Source organism: Numenius arquata, chromosome 4 (genome assembly GCF_964106895.1).
Source record: "Numenius arquata chromosome 4, bNumArq3.hap1.1, whole genome shotgun sequence".
NCBI classification, from domain to species: domain Eukaryota; kingdom Metazoa; phylum Chordata; class Aves; order Charadriiformes; family Scolopacidae; genus Numenius; species Numenius arquata.
Genome location: NC_133579.1, coordinates 9,389,573 through 9,410,989, shown reverse-complemented (window position 1 = coordinate 9,410,989; position 21,417 = coordinate 9,389,573). Strand labels below are relative to the sequence as shown.

The 21,417-nt window shown below is 43.9% G+C and overlaps 1 protein-coding gene across 4 annotated transcripts; it reads left to right on the top strand.

Moving 5' to 3' along the window:
- The first annotated feature begins 4,581 nt into the window (after positions 1-4,581).
- On the top strand, positions 4,582-21,120 carry SDCBP (syndecan binding protein). 4 transcript variants are annotated; one of them, XM_074146391.1, is made up of 9 exons: positions 4,582-4,678; positions 9,265-9,330; positions 12,434-12,512; positions 15,075-15,184; positions 15,518-15,676; positions 17,108-17,283; positions 18,668-18,839; positions 19,409-19,500; positions 20,400-21,120. In XM_074146391.1, exons 2-9 carry the CDS (start codon positions 9,280-9,282, stop codon positions 20,452-20,454), a joined length of 894 nt encoding a protein of 297 aa, XP_074002492.1. In that variant the 5' UTR covers positions 4,582-4,678; positions 9,265-9,279; the 3' UTR covers positions 20,455-21,120. The 4 variants fall into 4 exon arrangements, with proteins under 4 accessions (XP_074002492.1, XP_074002494.1, XP_074002493.1 ...); XM_074146393.1 differs by lacking the exon at positions 4,582-4,678 and having other exon boundaries at positions 9,280-9,312; XM_074146392.1 differs by lacking the exon at positions 4,582-4,678 and having other exon boundaries at positions 9,280-9,330; positions 15,075-15,169.
- Positions 21,121-21,417: the final 297 nt, after the last annotated feature.

The following is a 21,417-nucleotide window of genomic DNA, read 5'->3' as shown; positions in this document are numbered from 1 at the left end:
ATGTATAAAGTGTTGATTTAGAGACACTGCGAGAAAAGAAAAAACACTGATTCCCTGGGGAAGCAGTTAAACGGTAAAAATTACTGCTACTGTGAAATATATGCCTTATTTCTACCATGCTTACCTTCTGTTTCTAGTCTTTACAACATGAAAACCAAGAATACAGATTTTTAAACATTGAAACGTGTACATCAGAGATAGGAAAGAGCTGTTCAGGCTATTTAAGTCCTTTCCAGTGAAGTCCCACTTGTGGAATTAGGCACAGGAAGAGCACAGCCACCCCTCCCGCCTGCCCACGTAGAGCCCAAATCCACCCCTCCCTCGGCTCTCTTCCCTGCCTCCTCTCTCCTAGGACTGACTCAGGGTCATGCATGAAGGAGCCTGTTGTCTGCAGGACCTCTGCTTTGTCTGCTGTGAAGGCTGGAAGGTGTCTAATGAATGAGGAGGTGAGAGGAACATCTTGCTGCTCAGGCCCTGGAGGGGCTGAGTTGGATGAGGCTGCAGAGTTGGATGTTGTTCCCACCTCTGCCACGGAGCTCTCCTGCAGTGACAAACAAGTTCTCTCGCCAGGCTTTCCACAAGCAGTTCCTGTGTTTTCCTCATTTTCCAGTTGCCCCACAGGGGCCCTAGAGTCTAATTTGCAGAAGTGTTGGGCGCACGCAACCGTGAGTGAAGTCAGGAAGGCGGTGATTTAACAAAAAATCTTCTGTGTTCTCACAAACACGAGAAACAAGTTTGTAGAACTGAGAGCTCAAAATAATGCATTAGGAGCATATTCAGCTCCAGTGCCTGAATTCCCTGTCTGTATCCTGGGAATTATGATAGAAAATTAGTAATTGTTTGCACAGCACTCAGACACTAGAGTGTTACTTAGAAAAGACGGTGACAACACGAGCATTTCCATCTTTAGAGCGGAGTTTGAATAGCAGACAGGAAATCAGGCATGAAACTGCCAAGTGAACAGGGGAAAATTATACACACACTGAGCACCATCCACCCCGTGGGCTGAGGAGGGGACAAAGAGAGTAATATGGTATATTGCCCTTAAGAGACAGGATCAAACATACACAAACAGGGAATCAGAGCAAAGTGACCCAGGCAATTCTAATTCCAGCAGTTTCTAATGTTAAGTATCTTACTGGAGCGCAGCTCCTGTAATGTAATTTCTTCTGTATGACAGGGCTTGACGCTGAAATTCTTGTTTCTATATGCAAACTCCAAAAATTGTTTACAAAGTCTAGAGGCGTATGGGCACAGTCCAGCGCAATGCACACAGTTACTCAAGCTGGTTTGGGGCGGGTTTGTTCTAGAAATGCAAACAACACGTCAGGGCTCTCCTTGCACCTGGCTTAGAGCAGGACCCGTTAACTCCCTCTTAACTACCCCGGGTACAGAACCACTTTAATACAATTATCCTACTTCCAGTACTGACAGGGTGCTATCTTGCATAGTTTGTACATGTTTTGAGCAACCATTAATAATGTCTCATTGTTGAATGGGTGGAGAGTTTCCTAACGAACAAAAGCACAACTTCTTTCCAGCTTCAAAGGAGAAATGTGAATTTTTGGGTAAGAACCATGTATTATTTTATTCTGATTTTTGCAACAGCTGAGACTGATACCGATCAGTAGGCGGCTTCTATTATTCTTTGAAAGTTGGCACGAGACTAGTAAAAAAAACCACAAACAGTAAATTGACAATGGAAAATTACCACACTATTGCCCATGGGTGTTCTAATTTCAACAGGCAAAAACTGATAACTCGGCCATTCATTCCACCTCGCTCAAACAAGAGATAATCTGTTTCCAGATTAATCTGTTTGCCTCAGGAACTAATGAAGAGCCATTTGTTCGGGCGATTCACCTCTGATTCCTTAGAGCTCCCCAGTCTCAGTGGAGTTCTTAGAAAGAACCAGGCCCTTCTGCTGCCCCCCTCCAAACTCTGGGGCATGGAAGTATCTTCTTTGTCCCAGGTCTTCAGTTCATGTCACAGAGCGACTGAGGCATCTGCCGTCCCCTTCCAAACTCTGGTGTTTCCCCAGGAAGGAATCAAGACCAGAACAGTAGCTGGATTTGCCTTTGGTTTGTGTGTTTGAAGGATGAGGACCCTGAGATATATCAAACTGCCCTGGTTGCACAGATTAGACATAGCCATTTTCCAGCAATTACCTTTCTGCTTTACTATGTTTTGTTCCTATATTTAAATGAACAATAACTTTGAGAAAGCTACAACGAAGTTAATCTTTCTCTGTCCAAAAACTGTTCTTAAGCAAGAAGCAGCAGCCTCATACCGTTCTTCAAAATCTTTCTTGAAAATGTGTTTCATGATACGTTTGGAGATGATGATGAGATTCACTTTTGTCACCAAGGTGGATGTCCCCCAGGTGGACATGGTGCCAGAGCTACTGGCTATAGCCCAGACTTTCCTTGTTCTTAGATTGGTAATAGTGCACACAGAATATGCCCAACAAGTAATAGACCATATGGAGCCAAGTGTCGGGGCTAGGACATCATCGTACAGAAAAATGGAATCCCACTGCAGTCTCATGAGGAAAATCGGGAAGCATGCATTGACAGTGCAGATCTGACATCCACCGACAAAGGCTGCCACCTTGATAGCAGGCTATCATGAAAGAACACGACAAGAGATAAAGTAATGCAGAAAATAGCAAATAACAACCTGGTTTTCTCGAGAAAATAGCAGTGTCTTCGCAATGAGAGGAGTATTCAACGTCAAACCAAAGGACAACACTGCCCTTCAGCTGTCAGCACTGGTGCCCAGTAGAATAGGACCACCTGGACAACAGTCAATCACACTCCAGCAATTTCCACGCTATGTGGACACTACAGCAGTCTTGATTCTCCAGGGTGGGTACGGGGCTTCACCACACTGAGCTTGTTGCAGGATGAGGAGTTACACCCTCATTCTGAGCATGCAAAGTTCTAAGCCTTTCACTGCATTTATGTTAAAAATCACTTTTAGCTACGCTGAAAATTTAACTCTACAAAAGCAGTAATCATCTGCTGTTATTACACCAGAATTGGATTCCCTCCTTCACTCCTGGCCCAGAAGGCACCTAACGCAGGATTTGGTGAACTCGTACCCTGAACCCAAAATTGCACTTCATACACATTTAATGATCTGTAGCCCTGCGACTCAGTAGCTGATGGTTCAGGTGCTGGCACGCAGGAAGCTGCCAGGCTTGGCTGATGGTTGGATACGGAAAGAGGAGCTTCTGAGCAGCCGGAGAGCGGCTGTACCTCTGTATTCAGCTGTGGTGGCTGCTACCCCAGTCCTACGCACCCCTGTGGTCCTCACCAAAGATGCTGGAGAGGATCAAGGAACTTATGAGGACCAGAAAATATATATTGCAACACAAGTCTCTGTTCAGCTTAGCTAGGGTTGTAATTGCAGAGGCAGCTCAAATGATGAAACAGCCTGTTAGTGCCAGACAGAAGGGAATCACCCCTTCCTCATTCCTGTTTCTCCTTCCTCCTCCTCCTTTCTCCTGTTTCCAGTCACACCCTCCCTTCCCCTGCTCTGGCTGGAGCTGGTGCTTTCGTTGCCGGTTTGGCTCACTAACCCAACAGAAAAAACACTCATGTTTTTCGGTGGATTTGATTTCTGCTGGCGCAGTGGGTTAAGCTGTCCCAGGGAAGAAGGTGACAAGTGCTGGGACGGGCCGAGGACAGGAGAAAGGCCGGAGGTGGGAGCAGACCTCCTTCCTTGGCGCTGGCGAACTGACAAACTCCTTCACTGAACGCTCTGGTTTCTTAGCTGAGGGGAGGCTTTAGGGCGCTCAGTACATTTAATTACCTAGATGATGAACAGGGTTTGACAACAGGGAAAGGCGGCGGCAAGGAATCCTAGCGAAGAAGGACTTCAGAGACTGAAAACTGATGCTAGAGAAGTTCATGCTATACATGAGGCAAATACGGAATAATTATGGTACGAAAGCCTCTTTCCAAGCTTGTTCTGGGATTTCCCTGTCGCTGCTGTAACTTTGCATGGTGCTTTCCCCAGGGGAGCTTCTCCAGGAGATGTGCTGGGCTTCAGAGATGTACGGGTGGCAGAAGGCCCACGCAGGCGCTGGACCACGGGCCAGGTGACGTGGCCACCTTGGCTCTGGGGTGGCACAGCCCACCCGGGAAACGGCAAACCAAAGCCGAGACAAGGCACCTGGCAGGTTTTTTATTACAGAGGGGGAAAAAAAGTCGGAAAATTAATAGAAAATGATACATTTTTTTTTTTTTTCTCCGTGAAGGCGACAGCTGCGAACCCTGAAAGGCGAAGGCATGACGCGACGGCAGTACAATAACGCAGGGCGCCAGTGGCGAGTACCGCAGGCGGCCGGTGGGAAGCGTTGCCGGCCACGGTGGCGAGCGGGGCCGTTTCTAAGGGAGCTGGGCCACCGCCACCCGGCTGCCCGCCCCACCGCCCCACAGCCGCCGGCGAAGGGTCCCGATCCGGGCCCTGCTCCCGATCCCGCGGAGCCCCCTCCCCGCCCGCCGGGCCCGGCCCACTCCCGCCGCCGGCGGAGCATGCGCGGTGCCGGGCCAGTTCCGCCGCCGCCCCCGCTCCCCTCATAGCGGCGCTGCCGGGACCGACGGGAGCTGCCGCCGCCGCCCCTCTCTGCGCTGAGGACCCCGACGAACGGCAGCCGCCGCCTGGGCCGAAGGTAAAGGAGGCGCTGGGGGCGGCTGGCCGGCCCCCCTCTCCCGCGGCCCTTTGTGTGTGGGCCCGGGGCGGCGGCCTGTCCTCGGCGGAGGGAAGGAGGAAGGAGGGGGGTGGGCTGCGAGCATGGCGGAACCGGGGGGAGGCTGGTGCTGAGGCGGCGGGGAGAGCCTGGGGGAAGCGGCGGCTTCGTTGTGCCGCTGGCGAGGGCGGTGTTTGTCCCCGCTGCCGCCGGGGAGCCGTGTCCTGCCGCGGGCGGTGCGTTGAGGGGCGACCGCTTCCCTGGAGCCGGCCCGGGGCGGGGAGGGAGGAGGGGGGGTGGTGACGGTGGCTCCATGAGGGGCCCCTCCGTCCTGGGCCGGAGAAGGCAGCGAGTAAATTAACGCCTGTGTGTCCGTCTGTGTCCACATCCTCCCGGGGTCGTGGGTTTGGGGGTGTCTTCTGACGGCTCGTTGGGGCGGCGGGGTCGCGGAACAGCGCCTGGGGGGGTTGGGGGGGGGGTGTCCTCCTTGACTCCTGGGCCGGTCCCCGTGAGGGGACTCGGATATTGGTTATAACTTGTTTTTAGACCGGCCGACCGCGGCTGCTGCAGGGGTGAGGGGGGGGGTGCGACGTGCCCGGTCGGGCCAGCCAGCCCTGCTTCGGGTCTGAAATGGAGGCAGCAGGTTCCCGAGCGAAATGCCCCGCAAGAGCAGTTGCTCAGAGGTTAATTAGATCGGTATCAGACGGGAAACGCTTGAGTTATTAGTGGGGAACGCGTCTTGCAAAACAGCCGCTCGGTTCGCCGTTCCTCGGCCTGACCTCCGGGACGTTTTGGCCTGGATCTGCTTTAAAGGTGGAACTCTTGGGTTCATAAGCTTCTGACTTCTGGAAGTGGCATCCAGTATTTCAGTACAGGTGCTGGCTTTGTGGCCTGCTGAGGTCTCTCCATGACCCACAGCCAGAAGACACTTGTGGGCTGTACCTTTTGTTTTGGGTTTGTTCCCCCCCCCCTTCCCCAGTATCTGCTGGTGTTTTTAGAGACAGCAGTCACTGCAGCCTGGCCAAAGCTGGGGTTCACCTGGGTCCCTCACTGCCTTCAGCTCAACGCTTTCCGACCTGGAGAGCGTGTTGGGAAGCCCGTCTCCTCCGAACTGTGCCACCCAGGGCAGTCCGGGATCGCTCCCACCAGCAAGACTTCCTGCTGGCAGCCACAGGGTGTCACGAGTGCCACCTTTCCACGGGTCTGTGGCCACTGGCCCGGGACTTCCCTTTGGCAGACAGGCTCTGCTGACGGGTATTGGGACACTGGTGGTCTGAGTTCCCAGTCAAGGGTATTGAGAAACAGGAGAGGTCTTCACCGCCAGGTTTTGTGGGCCACTTGCTGAGTTATGGCTGTCCCTCCTGCCCTGTGCTCTTCCTTTTGGTTTTCGCTTTTGCTTTCCTAAGCACTTGCATTCCTCACAAGACACAGGGATATGGAAATGATCAAGGAAAGTTACTCTGGTGTTGGTGTAGAGTTTTAAGAGAGAAAAGGAGGTTATAGTGACTTGTGCTTCATGGTAGCTACTCCCCAACTCCTGAAGCTGTTACAGTGCCTGCTGAAACTCTTGTTTATACAGAAGTCGTGGACAAGTTCTTCCTGCAATTATTGGTGGTCCCTGATAGTGGCAATTGTTATTAAAAAAATCATATTTTAAACTAAATACAGTATTCTTCTGGATCTTGCATTACCTAAAGAGGGGTATTTGTGTTACAATTGCCTGTGCAGAAATGGAATATACCATATGCAAAGTTAGAAGCTTATTGAATGCAGTTACAGTGGTGACAGTTATTTTGGCTATTTAGTTGGAAAACCAAAAATAGTAACTGGTGAGATCACGATGAGGGAGCCAGCCCAGCAGCTCCTTGGTAGCAGTGACAAATGCTTGGGTTTGTGAGCCCTTGGCTGGGGAGGGGAAGTGGCCGGACGGGTTGCAAAGAGGCAGGATAACCTACTGGAGTGTTGTCATATGTGATCTGAGAGCTAATAGAGAATCATGGAATGGTTAGAGTTGGAAGGGACCTTAAAGGTCATTGAGCTCCAACCCCCCTGCCATGGGCAGGGACACCTCCCACTAGAGCAGGTTGCTCAACACCCCATCCAGCCTGACCTTGAACACCTCCACGGATGGGGCATCCACAACTTCCCTGGGCAACCTGTTCCAGTGCCTCACCACCCTCACAGGAAAGAATTTCTTTCCAAGACCTAATCTAAATCTCCCCTCTTTCAGTTTAAAACCATTACCCCTCGTCCTATGGCTCCACTCCCTGATAAAGAGTCCTTCCCCATCTCTCCTGTAGCCCCTTTAGGTACTGGAAGGCTGCTATAAGGTCTCCCTGGAGCCTTCTCTCCTCCAGGCTGAACAACCCCAACTCTCTCAGCCTGTCCTCATAGCAGAGGCGTTCCCCTGGACCCATTCCAACAGGTCCATGTCCTTCCTGTGCTATTTCTAGCTTTACTGATACTTTCCTACAAAAAGCGCTACGCTCCTCTTTGTAAACCAGGGGAAGGTTGAGGCTGCCGGTTTGATAAATGTCACCAGTAATCGCGTGTGGAGTAAGACTGGTCTGTGGAGGAGAATTAAAGCTGGCCAAGGCATAAACACGCTGGGGTTTGTTGTGTGGAAGTCGGTCACTGGGGTGAGGGACCTGGCAGACCCTGTGCAGTGCAGATGTCAGATCACTGTCTGTAAAACGCCGCTCCTGCGCTCCTCGTCCCCCTGCAATAGGGTGATTCCTCTGGGAATGCAGCGTCCTTGGCCTGCCCTCATTTTTTTTTTCCTGCCTGTGTGCTGGCTTTGAACATGTGCCAGCACTGGGACCGGAGGCACCTTGGTGTGCTCGGGCAGCTGTAGCGGTGAGGTACGTGGTGACTCTGCTGTGTGTGACTGGACTGGTGTTGGCAGCAGAATACAGCATCTGGGCACTGCTTACTTGAGCCAGGGGTTTGCCAGGCTGGGGTTTGCATTTGCTATTGCCCACTCTTTTTTCTTTTTTTTTTTTTTTTTTTTTTTTTTGGATGACCGAAAGCACTTGGCTGTTTCGGGTCAACGCTGGGTTAAAACAAAACTTTAAAGATACACACTTAAAATCAGTTTAATTTGTAAAGCTTCCAGGCTTCAACTGTGTTTGGTTTCATTGCAGCAATTAGTCAAAAATGTTAGTGGCAATTAGTTATGACAACATAACTGGCCACGTGTTCGCAGTTAGATCTCCGTCGCATTTAGGGCACGCTTTTTTGAAGTTGTGGTTTGACATGATACTGGAGCTGCTGGGCACTCTGCTGAACAAGTACAAAAGCTGTCGAAGAGCTTAGTGTAATATGAAGAGATGTCTATTGTGTTACTGCAGTATCACATTAGGCATCAGCGTGTGCGTTTTTTAAAAAAATCAGCTTAATATCTGCACTTAGAGAAGGAATAGCTCCAGGGTTTATGCAGTGGGCACCTTTAATCTGGAATTTTTGCTGGGTTGCTACACAAATAAGGACCTTTGCTCTTTGGATGAGAAAACGAATCCTGAAACCGAAAGCTTTTAATAGAGCTGCCTCATTAACTGTGCCTTGTATAAGTTGCAAAACTGTGTCACGTTTGGTTGTCTTCCGTTTATGTCCCTCTCCCCCCTCATTAAAACATTCCCGTGTGTTGGTGTGAAATGTTTCATTATGGTTTTAGAAAGTTCAGCTGACTTTTAATGCGAATGTGAGTGAAGGAGCTCCCCCAAAATGGGATTTCCTGAAATCCCTGAATCCTGAAGGTTCAGGCGCCTGGCTCTAGCAGAGCTGGGTGTCAGTGTGGTGCCTTAGAGGATCATGTGAAGTGGGGGGTTTTGTTTTGGCTTGTTTTCTTCTCTTTTTTTTTTTTTTTTTTATTACTTCCTGATAAGTTGTCACAGGGCTTTCCCAACATCACATGAGAGCCAGCCTGAAGCCTCCCTGTGTTTTGAAACTCATAGCTGACTGAATCTGGCTGCTTTATGGTCTCTTGCTGCAATTAATGTGTTGCAAGTGGACACGGGAAGCTAGTTCTCTTTAGTGTGTTCTTACTGGAACACCAGAACTGATGGAAGTGTTCAGATACTTCGGTTAACAGAGTGAAACCTTCTACAGTTGCATGTAAAATGCTGTCCCAGTTGGGAGGAGGAGTAGGAAGAGGGTGATTAGTTTTTTCCTCTTAACCCACCATCATCTTAACCCCATCATCATTGCATCCTGGCCTCCTAAAGTCTGTCTTTGGAATACTTCATGTGAAACGGTTTTCTTTATATAGACTTTCTCATTGTTGAGACCTACACTTTGACAAAGCTAAGTATATTAAATAAAGCCTATTACACAAAGGCTATTATTGATAGTAGATTAAATGGGTAGTCTTAATGGAATTTATCTGCAGTGCTAAGACTTGCAGGTCACAGATCACTTATTTAACTCTTTGTCTGCTTTCTTTTTCTTTTTTGCTTTTTTTTTAAAGTTGTAAAGCTAAATAAATACCTGTGATGACTAACCCTGTTGTTTACTTTCCTTCCTCCCCCCCCCCCCCCCCCCCCCTTCTTTTTGGTCTTTCTTCTACCCAGTGAGATTGCATCAAAATGTCTCTCTATCCTTCCCTGGAAGATCTGAAGGTGGACAAAGTTATTCAGGTATGAGGGGCTTTAATAAGATGAGTTTTGATGACAATAATAGATGTGATTATTTTTAATCTGGGGGAGGGGATACTTTTATTACAGGTGTGAGTCTGTGTTTTATCGTGATACTCTAAAAGGGGAAAGACAAAGTATTTACTTTGTAGCTTGATATATGATTAATGTTTATTTTATCACTGTTGGGTATATTTATTTTGGTTTACATATTCACTTGTCTTTAATGTGTTGATATGTTTGCTCTTTTTAAGTAGAGATACTGGGTCTTACGTAGACAAACATAGTCAGTCTCTTCTCATACTTCAGTTCTGACGTTGTGAATAGGTATTGACTGAACTAATAAACCTGCTGTGTCTCATTCCTGGTGTCCAGACCTGTGGCAGAAAGTTTTCATGGTCAGTTGGGCACAGAAAAGAGCAGTGACTCTCTTAACATCATCTAGAATCACAGACCTGTCCTCTGGCTATTTTGTGGTGGTGACCAGTTCTCTCGATACTTCCAAGGTTATCACATTTGCTTAAAATCCTTTGTGTGTAAGAATATTCATCTCTTTGTTACTAGGCAGGACAAGGATGAAAAAAAAAAATAATCTGTGAAATTAAATAATGAAAAACACTTTAATGGATAAAACTCCATGAGAAATTGGACACGAATGTATTTTATGCGGAGTTCCCTTGCTTTCTTCAGCATTTTACCAAGCTTCCATTTTTCTTTCCTAAACTTAATCTGTATTTCCTTCCGGTTTAAACAGCAGTGAGTTACACTGCTGCTTCTGTCTTGTCCTCCCTGGGAAGCAATCAAAGAAAGAGCACAGAAGAGCTCGTTACTCTCCTGTGCTGTCCCACAGTGGAGTGTCTCAGCCTCAGCTGTGTTTGTGTGGGCTGGAAATCTTGAAGCTGTGGGTGCTGTGTTGGGATTTCTCTGTGCCTGCACACCCCACCCTGCCTCATTCTTATCTTACCAAAGTCCTTTATCTACAGTCAGGTAATGCTGAACTGAAAAAAAAAAAAAAAAAAAAAGAACCCACCAAAACCTAGCCTGGAGCTAAGAATTCATTCCCTCAGCCTTTTAATGACTAACTGCTAGAGTTTATATATTGCAATTAAAAAATATTAAATGTGGTCTTTCTACTACTTAGTTTTTGTGACTACTGACTGAAACAGTGAGGAGAAGTAGGGCATCTCTGTGCTGAGTCCTGTAAACCTTGAACCATAGATATAAGTCCTGTCATTTTATGGAGCAGGGACTCTTCTTGTGCGTTGTCCTGCCCATATGCTCAGCAGGGCTTATGGATTTGGGCTGAAGTGCCTTGTTCATGTGACTACGCCTGTAGTCTGTTGTGGTAATGAGAGTAAACCCTACAGGGTTTCTGTAGGGAGCATACCAAATTGTTTTGCTAAATTTTGTTTAATCCTTGGTGATTAAACAGGATCTCACAGGTCAGTTTTCCAGAAATCAGTTCATGCAGGACAGATGCTTGCTATTGTACTTGAAGATGTTAAACTCAAAGTTTAAATTAGGTTTTCACAAAGTTCTGCCACTTGATGAGTGGGATATCAAGCAAGACAGCCTATGAGAAAATTCGCATGGAGGTGGGAGAGAAGGGAGGTAGAGTTAAAAGCATTTGGTCACAAATCCCCAGTGGAGAGGCTTGGGTGTTCTTGTTGCCATCGTCGGTGGGGAAAGTTGCCCTTCAGCAGTGATGTGACAGCATCTCACTCACCAACTGTAGTAGGAGCTCCAGGGGGGGTAATGGGCTGCCTACTGAGTATAGTTATGAGAGGGAAAGTAAAGGCTGTTGTTGCCAAATACCATTGTTTGAAGAGTAAGCAATTCCATTTTCACTGATATTTTTGATAGCAAAGGTTAAAATATTTGCCTCTTCCAAAAACTGCATTATAAAAATGCTGTCTTTTTAAATACATCTGAGAGTACTCTTAGGAGAAAAAGGGAAAGTACTGAAAAACAAAGTCTTTCCCACAAGAAGTGAGTAAAGTGAGATTAAAATGACTGGTGGTTGAAACAAATGGACTTGTTACATTAAATATTCTAACCTGTTTTTTTTGTCCAGCATTTGAGTTGGAGTTGTATTATTCTAAATACATCTGATACTGAAAAAATGAGTCATTCTTGCTCTGAAACTTTTTTTCTGAAAACAACTTCCTGGAGAGTACAGGACTACGAAGTCTTCTATTTTTAAGCATGATTTCCTTAAAAACATTAAGTAGTTTGACCATCACGTTGTGTTAGATGATTTATGTGTCCTGTTCAGTTTAATGTTTCACTACGCATTTAGTAATTTCCCTCCCTCCCCCCACTTCTGACGTTCAAACTCAGGAAAGCTGTTGGGATAGCTATTTCCATCACACTTAACAGGGCTCTGTAAGGCAGTGTTGTTTCACTGGTCATGATTAGTGACCAAGGCTAAAAAAGGGAGTAGCAGAGGTATTGAGAAAGAAGACCAATTAAAGTAAGCCAGTTTCCTTCTATTTGTGAGTCAGTAAGCAATATAGAAATTTGCTTAGTGTGTTCACTATCGTGGCAGCTCCCGTAGAAAAATCATCTTAGAAAGTCCATTTCTTTCGGAAGGTGTTAAACAAATAGCATTGGATTGTGTGGAACTTGCAACCTATAAAGGACTGTGGTAGAACTCATGAATAATGTCTGTAAATGGTGAAGAGAGAAAAATGACTGCTATCCAGCTGAAAAAAGTTATTACAAAACACTGCCAAAGGTCATACCTTAAAACTTAAACTTGGCTGACAAAGCTTTATAACTTCAATATGTCTTTTAAGGCTCTTTAACGTGCTTGATGACAAAACCAGAACAGGTTGACAGTAAAGCCTTTCTGCATTATTACTATAGCCTGGTCTCTTAGGAAGATATAAATTGGTCTACCAAAATAGTTTGATACTATTACGGCATATTGTATTGAAGTTATCTATTTTAAAGAAAAAGATTGACTTCAGAACTTCAAGATTAATAGAAACTAGCATGTACAAAAAAAAAGGGAAATATTGTCTCCTGTCTGCATAATAAAGATTTCACAGGTGTGTTTCTTGTTCTCGTGCAAGATGACTTACGTGAGTTTCTCTGCTTTCAGGCTCAGACTGCCTTTTCTTCAAATCCAGCTAATCCAGCAATCTTGTCTGAAGCTTCTGCTCCCATTGCTCATGATGGAGGTAAGCTCATGTTCTGTGTAGTATCCTAAGGTTGTGGAAAGCAGCTATGAAATCATTAAGTTAACAGTACAGTCAAAAATGCCTATAAATATGTAACCCTGTTTACAAAGGGTGAGACCATGCCTTTGTGGAAATGCCAACACCCACCTTGGTAAAGTACTATAGGAGTCAAAAAAAACCCACAGTGTTTGCTTATGAAAGGAAGTTGTGGCAAACACTAACCCTTCTCTTAATTTTTCGCAACCTTTTCCAAGTGACCATAGGGTAACAAGATTTGCTGCTGGTGCAGTTTGAACTCTTTTTAACTCTTGCCTCAAACACTTAGTTGTCCTTATTTATCATGTGCATATTTGAAAGCTCTAAAGCTTACAAAAGCTTTCTTGGGGCAGCCCGAGCCTGAGTGTCTTTCCTATCTGTATGAGCTTGCTTAGGAACAGACAAACATGAATCTCTGAACAGAGAAGTGCCTAGGAAAGTGGAACTTAATCTTGTCATGCTATCAACATAAAGCTTCCTGCAGATTTTGGGATCAAATGTCTGGTGGGAAATCATCAGACCTAAAGCTGAATGACTTGTACCCATCTCTCCTCTGCTTTCTCCTATGTGCATGTGCATCCACAAAGGTGCACAGGTAGGTTTGAGGTCAGAGCTCTGGTTATGCTTGGCCTAAAAGGCCTAAAGCCTCTAACCAGGATGACCTGCAGCAGTGCTGGAACAGCTGTCAAAAATGCAGGTGGATAAGGTGCTAAAGCTTGGGGGATGTAACTTTGTCTCCACTTCTCCTCTTGGTGCTGGTGTGTCTTAGATGACTTTTAAGTTGGGAGTTTGTGTAGCTCAGCAGAGAGCTTCCTCTCATAGATCCTTTCTGGAATAGATCCTGACCTGGCCTAACCTCGCCAGACCAGATTTGAGTCTGCTTCAGCAGTCTCTTCTTGGCAGCATTCATTCTGCTGTCCAGACTTTGAATTCCCCTGCAGTTTCCGTGCCTGCTGGCCAAATGACATAATTTTGACATCGGCTTGTGTGTAAATTGCTCAGGAGCTGTGTATGGCTGCAGAGTGATTGATCAATCAATATATCCCAAAGGAAGGGAGGCCTATACCATCTATAGCATGTGCCAAACCTGCTGGGAATACCTCTCTCCTGGCAGAGGCAGGACAATATACAACATCAAGAACTTTTGGATGTTTTCTGCTAGTTGGAGGTGTCTGTTTTTGAATGAAAATGTAATACAGCCAGCAAAGATGCATCGTGTGTTGTGGTTTTTGATGAAGAACGAAAGAGAAAAATCAAGTAGCTGCAGAAGTCTTGTGCAACACTAATTGTGTTTAATCCTAGGGACTTGAAAATGCAAACAAAAGACAACCATAGAAGAAATGTTCATTAAAAGCTTATTAATCAATATTGATGAAACTACAAGCTGATAGATCAATCTGGAAAGAAGATCAGTCAGGACAGCTCTCATGTGAAGCAGCACGCAAATATACCACTGAAAGTATTAAGGAGCAAAAAAAGTCTCAGTTATACTGGAATTCATGTTGTCATGACCTTTGTGTTCCTTCCCAGAAAAGTTACTTTCCATTTCTGGTCAAATGTGGATTCTTATAATAGCTGGTTTTTGCACATAACCATAAATGAGCACTAGAAACCTAAGCTTTGAGACCTGGGGAGCCTGCCTGCTTCCAAGGCTGTCCCTTGCACCACCTGACTTTCTGAGCAGCGTTTTCTGTCGCCGCTGATTTGGTGAGAACAGCAAGTGGACTCTTAAGAATTCTCTTAACTGCCACTTGTTAAATCCTGCTGGTTAATTATCTGTGGAATGTCAAGAGCAATATGAAGCTTATTTCCAGAATGGTTTGACTCAAGGTCTGACAAGTCTGTCAGTTTAACTTCTTTTCTTCCTGCTCCCTGCACCCCACTCCTCTCGGATGTAGAGGAATCTCCTGCTAGATATTTGAAGGGCCGTGGTGGTTTTGTCTTGTTGAGAAGTATGTCTAAAACAACTTCATTTTGAAGCTTTGAGAAAATGACAGCTGTTTTTTTCTGAAGACTATTAAAGCAGATTGCACTGTGGACCTTACAGCCAAGAGGCTGTCTTCTGCAGAAACCTTACCATGCCTGAGATCTGGACTGTCCTTTGCATGGATGTCTCTTGCAAGAGCTATCTTACCTGGTTTGGGGGTGGGAGAGAGAATAGTTCCCCACTAATGGCCCAAAAGTTTTGGAGCGAGGTCATGTTTTCATGGATTGGAGCACAGTGTTGGTTTTGGAACGTATCACCGTGTGTCTAATGCCATTTGTGCTGTAAAGGATGAATGAAGTAACTGAAACAATTCTCTGTAAGCTCTTTATCTCAAAAGTGCTGCTTCTCTGGTTCCTTTTCTAAGCTGGGCAAGAATAACAGTCCTGATTAAAGTGAGTTTTCCGTTCTAACTTTCAAATTAGATATATTACAGTAGCGCAAGTTTTGTTGAAATAATTGTACATGTGAAAGCAGCTGTTCGTTCTGTTAAACCAACAATTGCATTGACAGGGTTTTTATGGTTTGTTTTCCTCCTATAGGCTTATACCCCAGATTGTATCCGGAACTTTCTCAGTACATGGGCCTGAGCCTCAGTGAGGAAGAGGTGCAGAGGAACCTGCCAGGGGCAGCCACTGCTCAGCCACAGGGTGTAGGTACCAGTCAAGCGTGTCTTAGAAAAAGTATTTATCTGACATTCTAGAGAGTAGACTACTATTTATCTTAAGTACCATACTTGACTGATAAATGAATTGTTTTAAGTGACTGTCTATTTTTCTTTGGTCTTAAACTGAGCAGTATATTTCCAGTGAGGGGTGGGGAAGAGCTGGTGTTGGAACTTAATTTGTGTGTTGTGGGTTTTGTGTGGGGTGTGTGTTTTGTGTTTGTTTTTTTTTTTTTTTTTTAATATCACTTGATATAAACTGACATATAGCCATTTTGAAAAAGTTGAAACTAAGTTGTCTGGCTATTTTGTTTTAATCAGCAACTGGTAACACGACCTTCTACTAATTACATGGTAGCTCCGGTGACTGGAAATGATATTGGAATTCGCAGAGCAGAAATTAAGCAAGGCATCCGCGAAACAATTCTATGTAAAGATCAAGATGGCAAAATTGGACTCCGCCTGAAGTCTGTTGACAATGTAAGTACAGAAGTTTGCTTTTGCCTGTATCTTACTGGTGGATTAAATTAGTAGTGAAGTTAGTGTATAGTCACAAAACTGTCTTCTGTCTTGCTTATCCATTATCAAAATTTTAAAATCCTTCATTAGATCAGTAACTAGACTTCCAGATGTCCAGACTATGATCTAAATTTACAGTGGTGATTTACTTTCATGTGTTTTATAACACCTGAAAAATATTTGTAAACTCTTTTCCACTTCAGAGTGTGAAATTGTCCTTGCAGAGCTGCTGTGATACTTGTTCAAGACTTTTCTCTCTCTCTTTGTGGAAACACTTGGCAGTGCTTAAAGTTCAGCAGTGTGCAGAGCACTGCCCATGCCTTAGAAGTAGCTCCTCTTCTATAGATTCTTGTGGTGTGTTGCTTGTGAGAAAAGTGCAAAGAGTGAGGGTGTCTTCTTACCTATATGTAAAGAGTAATTTCGGAGTAGGCTTTTTTGAGTTCCCTTAACATGAACGTAGCTGCAAGGATATCCTTAAACCTGCTCTAGAGCTTCTGTTTCAGTATCTCTTGATTATCAATATGGAAAATCCTGCTTTTTTTTTTTTCATGGCAAGGCCACTTAATCTGAATGTTTAAAAAAAAAAAATTGTACTTGAGGCTTCATATAGGGTTAAAGTACTTTCTGTAGTTCTAACTCAGGAAATGCTGAGGTTTTCTTACAGTAGCATGTTTTGGTTTGGTTTTATGTGTCTCGGGGTATTTTTTTTCTTTTAACACCCCCCCCCCCCCCCCCCCCCCCCGGGTATTATCTACAGTTTGCCTTGATAAGATTTACTTGTTTTTTAGTGGTACTTTGACTAGAAATAGTTTAAAACCTTGGGTTTTTTTTACCTGAGGTACTAGCAAGTCATAATTGATAAAAAGTTGAAAACTAATGGGGTTGTGAAAGAAGGAAAAATCTGCCATAGAGTTCCTGGCATCGCTTATCTATTTCTCCAGCTATATGTAGACTGATGTCTGGCAAAGGAATTATTAGTCGAATGCACAAGGAGATATGCAGATTTACCACTAGTCTGTGTTGATCCAGTAGTTCAGATTTCCTGTTAGAACAGCATAGTACTTACTCTTTTGTGTAAGGCCTTAATGTTATGCTTGTGTCTGTTTTTAATGTCTAAGGATCTAGACAGAGCAGATTTGTCCATTTCCAAACTTTATTCTAGCATTAATTATCTCTCAGTCTCTTAAAGACATCTAGAAAAAGACTGAAATTTCAAAAATGCCTCTTAAGGAAAGGTAATTAGCAAGTCCTTCTGTCTGTTTGGTTGGTATTAAATAGAGAATGGGAAACTTTTAAAGGGCTGTGTGTTCTGTCACTGGTCTTCATCTTTAAGGAAGAACGTCCTCTTTTTTTCCTCATTTTTATTTTTCTTCCCTTTTTTCTCTTTTGCAGGGTATATTTGTCCAGTTAGTTCAGGCAAATTCTCCAGCATCCCTTGCTGGTCTGCGGTTTGGGGACCAAGTTCTGCAGATCAATGGTGAAAACTGTGCAGGATGGAGTTCTGATAAAGCGCACAAGGTTCTGAAACAGGCTTCTGGAGAAAGGATTTCCATGATCATCCGGGACAGGTAAAGCCAATTGCGGATACAGATTTTCATTATCCATTTTGGAGTCATTCTGTGGGATTGGGGCCTCCCCTTGCTTGAGCAGGACTATAGGCATAAGAAAATCTGTTTGTCCATGTACTTTGATAGTAAAATACTCAGAAATGTTCCCTTTTGTGGGGAACAGTCAAAACAGTTGTTAATCTGTAAAATTCCAGTGCACGCTTGCCTGAGTAATGAGGTGTGACATTTTTCAAGGTAAACTAATGAGTGATAGCATTAGTCAGATTTAAACTCTGAATTCAAGACTTCTGTGCTTTTTTTTTTGGACATAACTTGACTTCTGCTTATGCTAATTGGAAAAGCAATAAAAGATGGTACCCAAATATTCACTGTATTAATGAATATACTTGGGGATGTCTCATTCCTGGAGATGTTCAAGGCCAGGCTGGATGGAGCTTTGAGCAACCTGCTCTAGTGGGACGTGTCCCTGCCTGTGGCGGGGGGTTGGAACTCGATCTTCAAGGTCCCTTCCAACTCTAACCATTCTATGATTTTTATTTAGCATGATAGTTTTCTTGTGAACTCTGTTTACATATGAATTAATGCCAGTTTTGCTGAAAGTATGCTTGATGAACCAATACAGGTTTTTAATTTTATTAAATAATGAGCTTGTATCTATTTGTATGTAGTAGTAATAGGTCACATTCAAGATAAGGTCTGCAGGTTATGAGAAGACAGATAATACATGATATGACTACCTACATGTCTTGAAGCTTTTTCAATGTTCATTCTTGTTTAAGAACCAAGTTGGACCCAGTGGAGGACATGGTATTTCTATCAGGGAAGCTACTTCTATTCCTGTATTGAATCACGGTGCTGTGGCAGTAGATTCCCTGCCCTGTCTCCCACTTCTTTGCCGAACTTCCCATGCCCTTCCTGGATTTACTAGCTTTTTAAGACACAATTTAAAGGTTTATTGTCTGTAAAGCAGTAGAAATGTTGTTGGGGAAGGCTTTTACTCCAGAATCCTGTGGTCTACCTACAGTTGTTAAAACTGCCTCTGCTATTTTATCTGCCTTGTAAAGTTTGTAGAGAAAACGTAATACACGGTGGTGGTTGTGGTGGGTGGGTGGATGTTGTATGATATTTTTTTGTATTATTGTTAATCCAGATGGTTCCCCTGTTCTACCAGGGGAACCATTTAAGGTTTAGAAACAAGTATATATTAATATAACAATATTAACAAAATGAAGTTAAACCCAACTGTGTTCCATTGTAGTTGATGTATGAGTCGCTGCTTAGAGTACAATTACTTTTTGTAAGTCGAAGATGCTGAAAATAGTGTGTGGTTCTTCTGTGGTTTAATAGACTGAAAATATGGGTTTGCATTTTAAATGTCTTATAGGCCTTTTGAACGGATTATTACTATGCACAAGGACAGCACAGGGCATGTTGGTTTCATATTCAAGAATGGGAAAATAACCTCAATAGTGAAAGACAGTTCTGCTGCGAGAAACGGACTTCTTACAGAGCACAACATCTGTGAAATTAATGGCCAGAATGTAATCGGATTGAAGGTAAAATAAGTAATATGTGGTGGGCGTGGATAGCTGTGAGCTTTTTGTGTACATACAGTAATTGTGTTTTGGAGAGGGAAAATGATTGTAGTACATTGTTTAATGTTCATAAAATAAAGTAAGTCATGAGAGGTAACAACTTGACTGGGGAGACGTATATGTTTTGAGGCTGCTTTGCAGTTTGTATCTGTAGGCAGGGCAGCTCGTTCTCTTCCTCCCTGCCTCTGCCTGGCGGGGCTGACCCTCAGCTTTTATCTGTAGTTTAACTTTGCTGCAAAAACAAAGAATAAGCTTCCTCCTGCCAGCCTGTGTCCAGTTCTAGTAGGAATTTTGTGTATAACACCTGTGTTCCTTCTCTAGTCAGTTTGTGCAAGATACCGATAACCAAACGCCTATGAGGTGGTATTGCAGGGTCAGTGATTTGCCTTGAAGGTTAAATACCCCAAGCGAGGGGCTGTGTGTGTAGGTCTCTTAAGCTGTGTGAAATGTGTCTAGAAAAAGCTCTTGAACTGCTGCCTTATTAGTCAGCTTGAGTAATGGTGCTCATGTGACTTCTTGTTTAATAACAGGACCCCCAGATTGCAGACATCTTGGCAACAGCTGGAAATGTAGTGACCATTACCATCATGCCTTCCAGTATTTACGAATATATAATAAAGAGGTAATAAACAAAGCAGCCACGGTGTTAATTATAATCAAGTCAACAGTGACTATTTTTTTTTATAGGTTAAATACAATGTGCTTGTGATAAGACCTAATTACAAACTTCACATGACTGCAGGAGAGGGGGTGGGGAGAGTCTGAAAATGTGCTTAATGATGTTTTAGTCAAGCCAGTGGGGGTTTGGTTCCGTTTTTAAACTATTCATCTGTTAGTGATGCTCCTTTTGCCTCTTGGAAAAGCCCTTTTCTAAACTTTAATTAAACTTGAGTTTCTGAGAACTTTCAAGTACATGGATAACACAAGTACTTGCTCCCTTGTAACTAAAATGCAACTAATTCTGGTGACGTAAACATAATTATTGGCAGGATATAGCTGGCTTCTTTCTAATCCTTTGGCAGCCGTGGCTTTCTACAGCTAAATCTCTCCTGCAAAAATGTTTTTGAAGTTGCTAGATATTAATAATGCTTCAGGTATAATTGAGTCTTCCCCCCAACACACATACACCCTTGAAATGCTCTTGTTTGAGTCAACCTGCTCTAGTGGGAGGTGGAACTTGATGATCTTTAAGGTCCCTTCCAACTCTAACCATTCTATGATTCTCTTCCTACAAACCGGTTTTCTGTCCAAGAGCCACCTTTCCCCCTGCCCTCCCTGCGCACGTGCCCACCTTCTGAAAGATGTTGATAACTGAGCTCAGTTACTCGGTCTTTTTATTAGTATCACGGGCTTTTCTTCTCTGTGTGCAGTTTGGCACATCTGTTGGCAAAAATAGTGGAGTAAAAGGCCAGCTTTTAAATGGTATTAAAGTAGTAGCAATGACAAAGTTAGAGTGATCAGAAGCTTTGGTGGTCTTCTAGAGTTGTCTCACAAAACTGAATGCCTTTTCCTTTTCTTTAGGATGGCAACTAGCATTATGAAAAGCCTGATGGATCACTCTGTTCCTGAAGTCTAAACTTGCATCGTGTACGTGTTTGTACATACACATAATGATGATTCCACTCAACTTGGGCTATTATACTCAGTGATTTCTTTCTTCTGCACACGGGCCTTTCTGGAGGCCAAGAGAAGATATGCTGCATCAAGCATTTGCATCTATAATGGCTGGGAATGTTACAGTTCAACATATCTTGTTTATTCACAAACTGTAAAACTTGTAGCCTTATATGCTTGACAAATGTGAAATTCCAATTGCATTATGACTTCTTTTCGTAGGTCTTTTATTTAGTTTACTACTACTATAAGCCATTGCAACTAAAGCAACCAGATATCACTTGCAAAGTTACGTGTTGTTACCTAGGACAATGCTGGGCTTTGTATGTTTAAGACAAATGAGTATTTTTACCGCTTTCTGTTTGCAAGAGTAGACTTGAAATAGCGTATTAGAAATATGGCTAGTACTAGTTATTTTTTTTGTTCTAGTAAATACTGTTTACACAAGAATGCCAGCTGAGCTGAGTGTAGCCGGAGTCATTGTTCAGTAAGTAAACGTATTAAAGTAGTGTACAGATACTCAAATCTTTTTATTACTTGTTATACAAATTGTAACTAATATGCTTATCTCTCGCCTTAACCATGTTCTTAAGAATTCAGAAATAACCAAATAAATGACTGAAACCTTAGCTCTGCACGTGTACGTACTTCTTAAGATGGCCTAAGACAAGCTTGGCTTGTTGAAGTCGGTTCCAACCAACAACAAAGACCAGGTAGGAAATAGAGTTTAAAGTAGGCTTTCTAAATAAGCCCACTGCCTACAGGGTTGAAATGTTTTGAAAGGGTACATCTGGGGTACTTTGGATGAGAAATGCTTAATTTTTCATACCTTCAGCTTTAACACATGGAACAGCAGCCCAGTTGTGCAAGACAAAACCCTCATGAAGTCGTTCCAGGCAAACCTTAAGAAGTTCAGCCAAGGCAA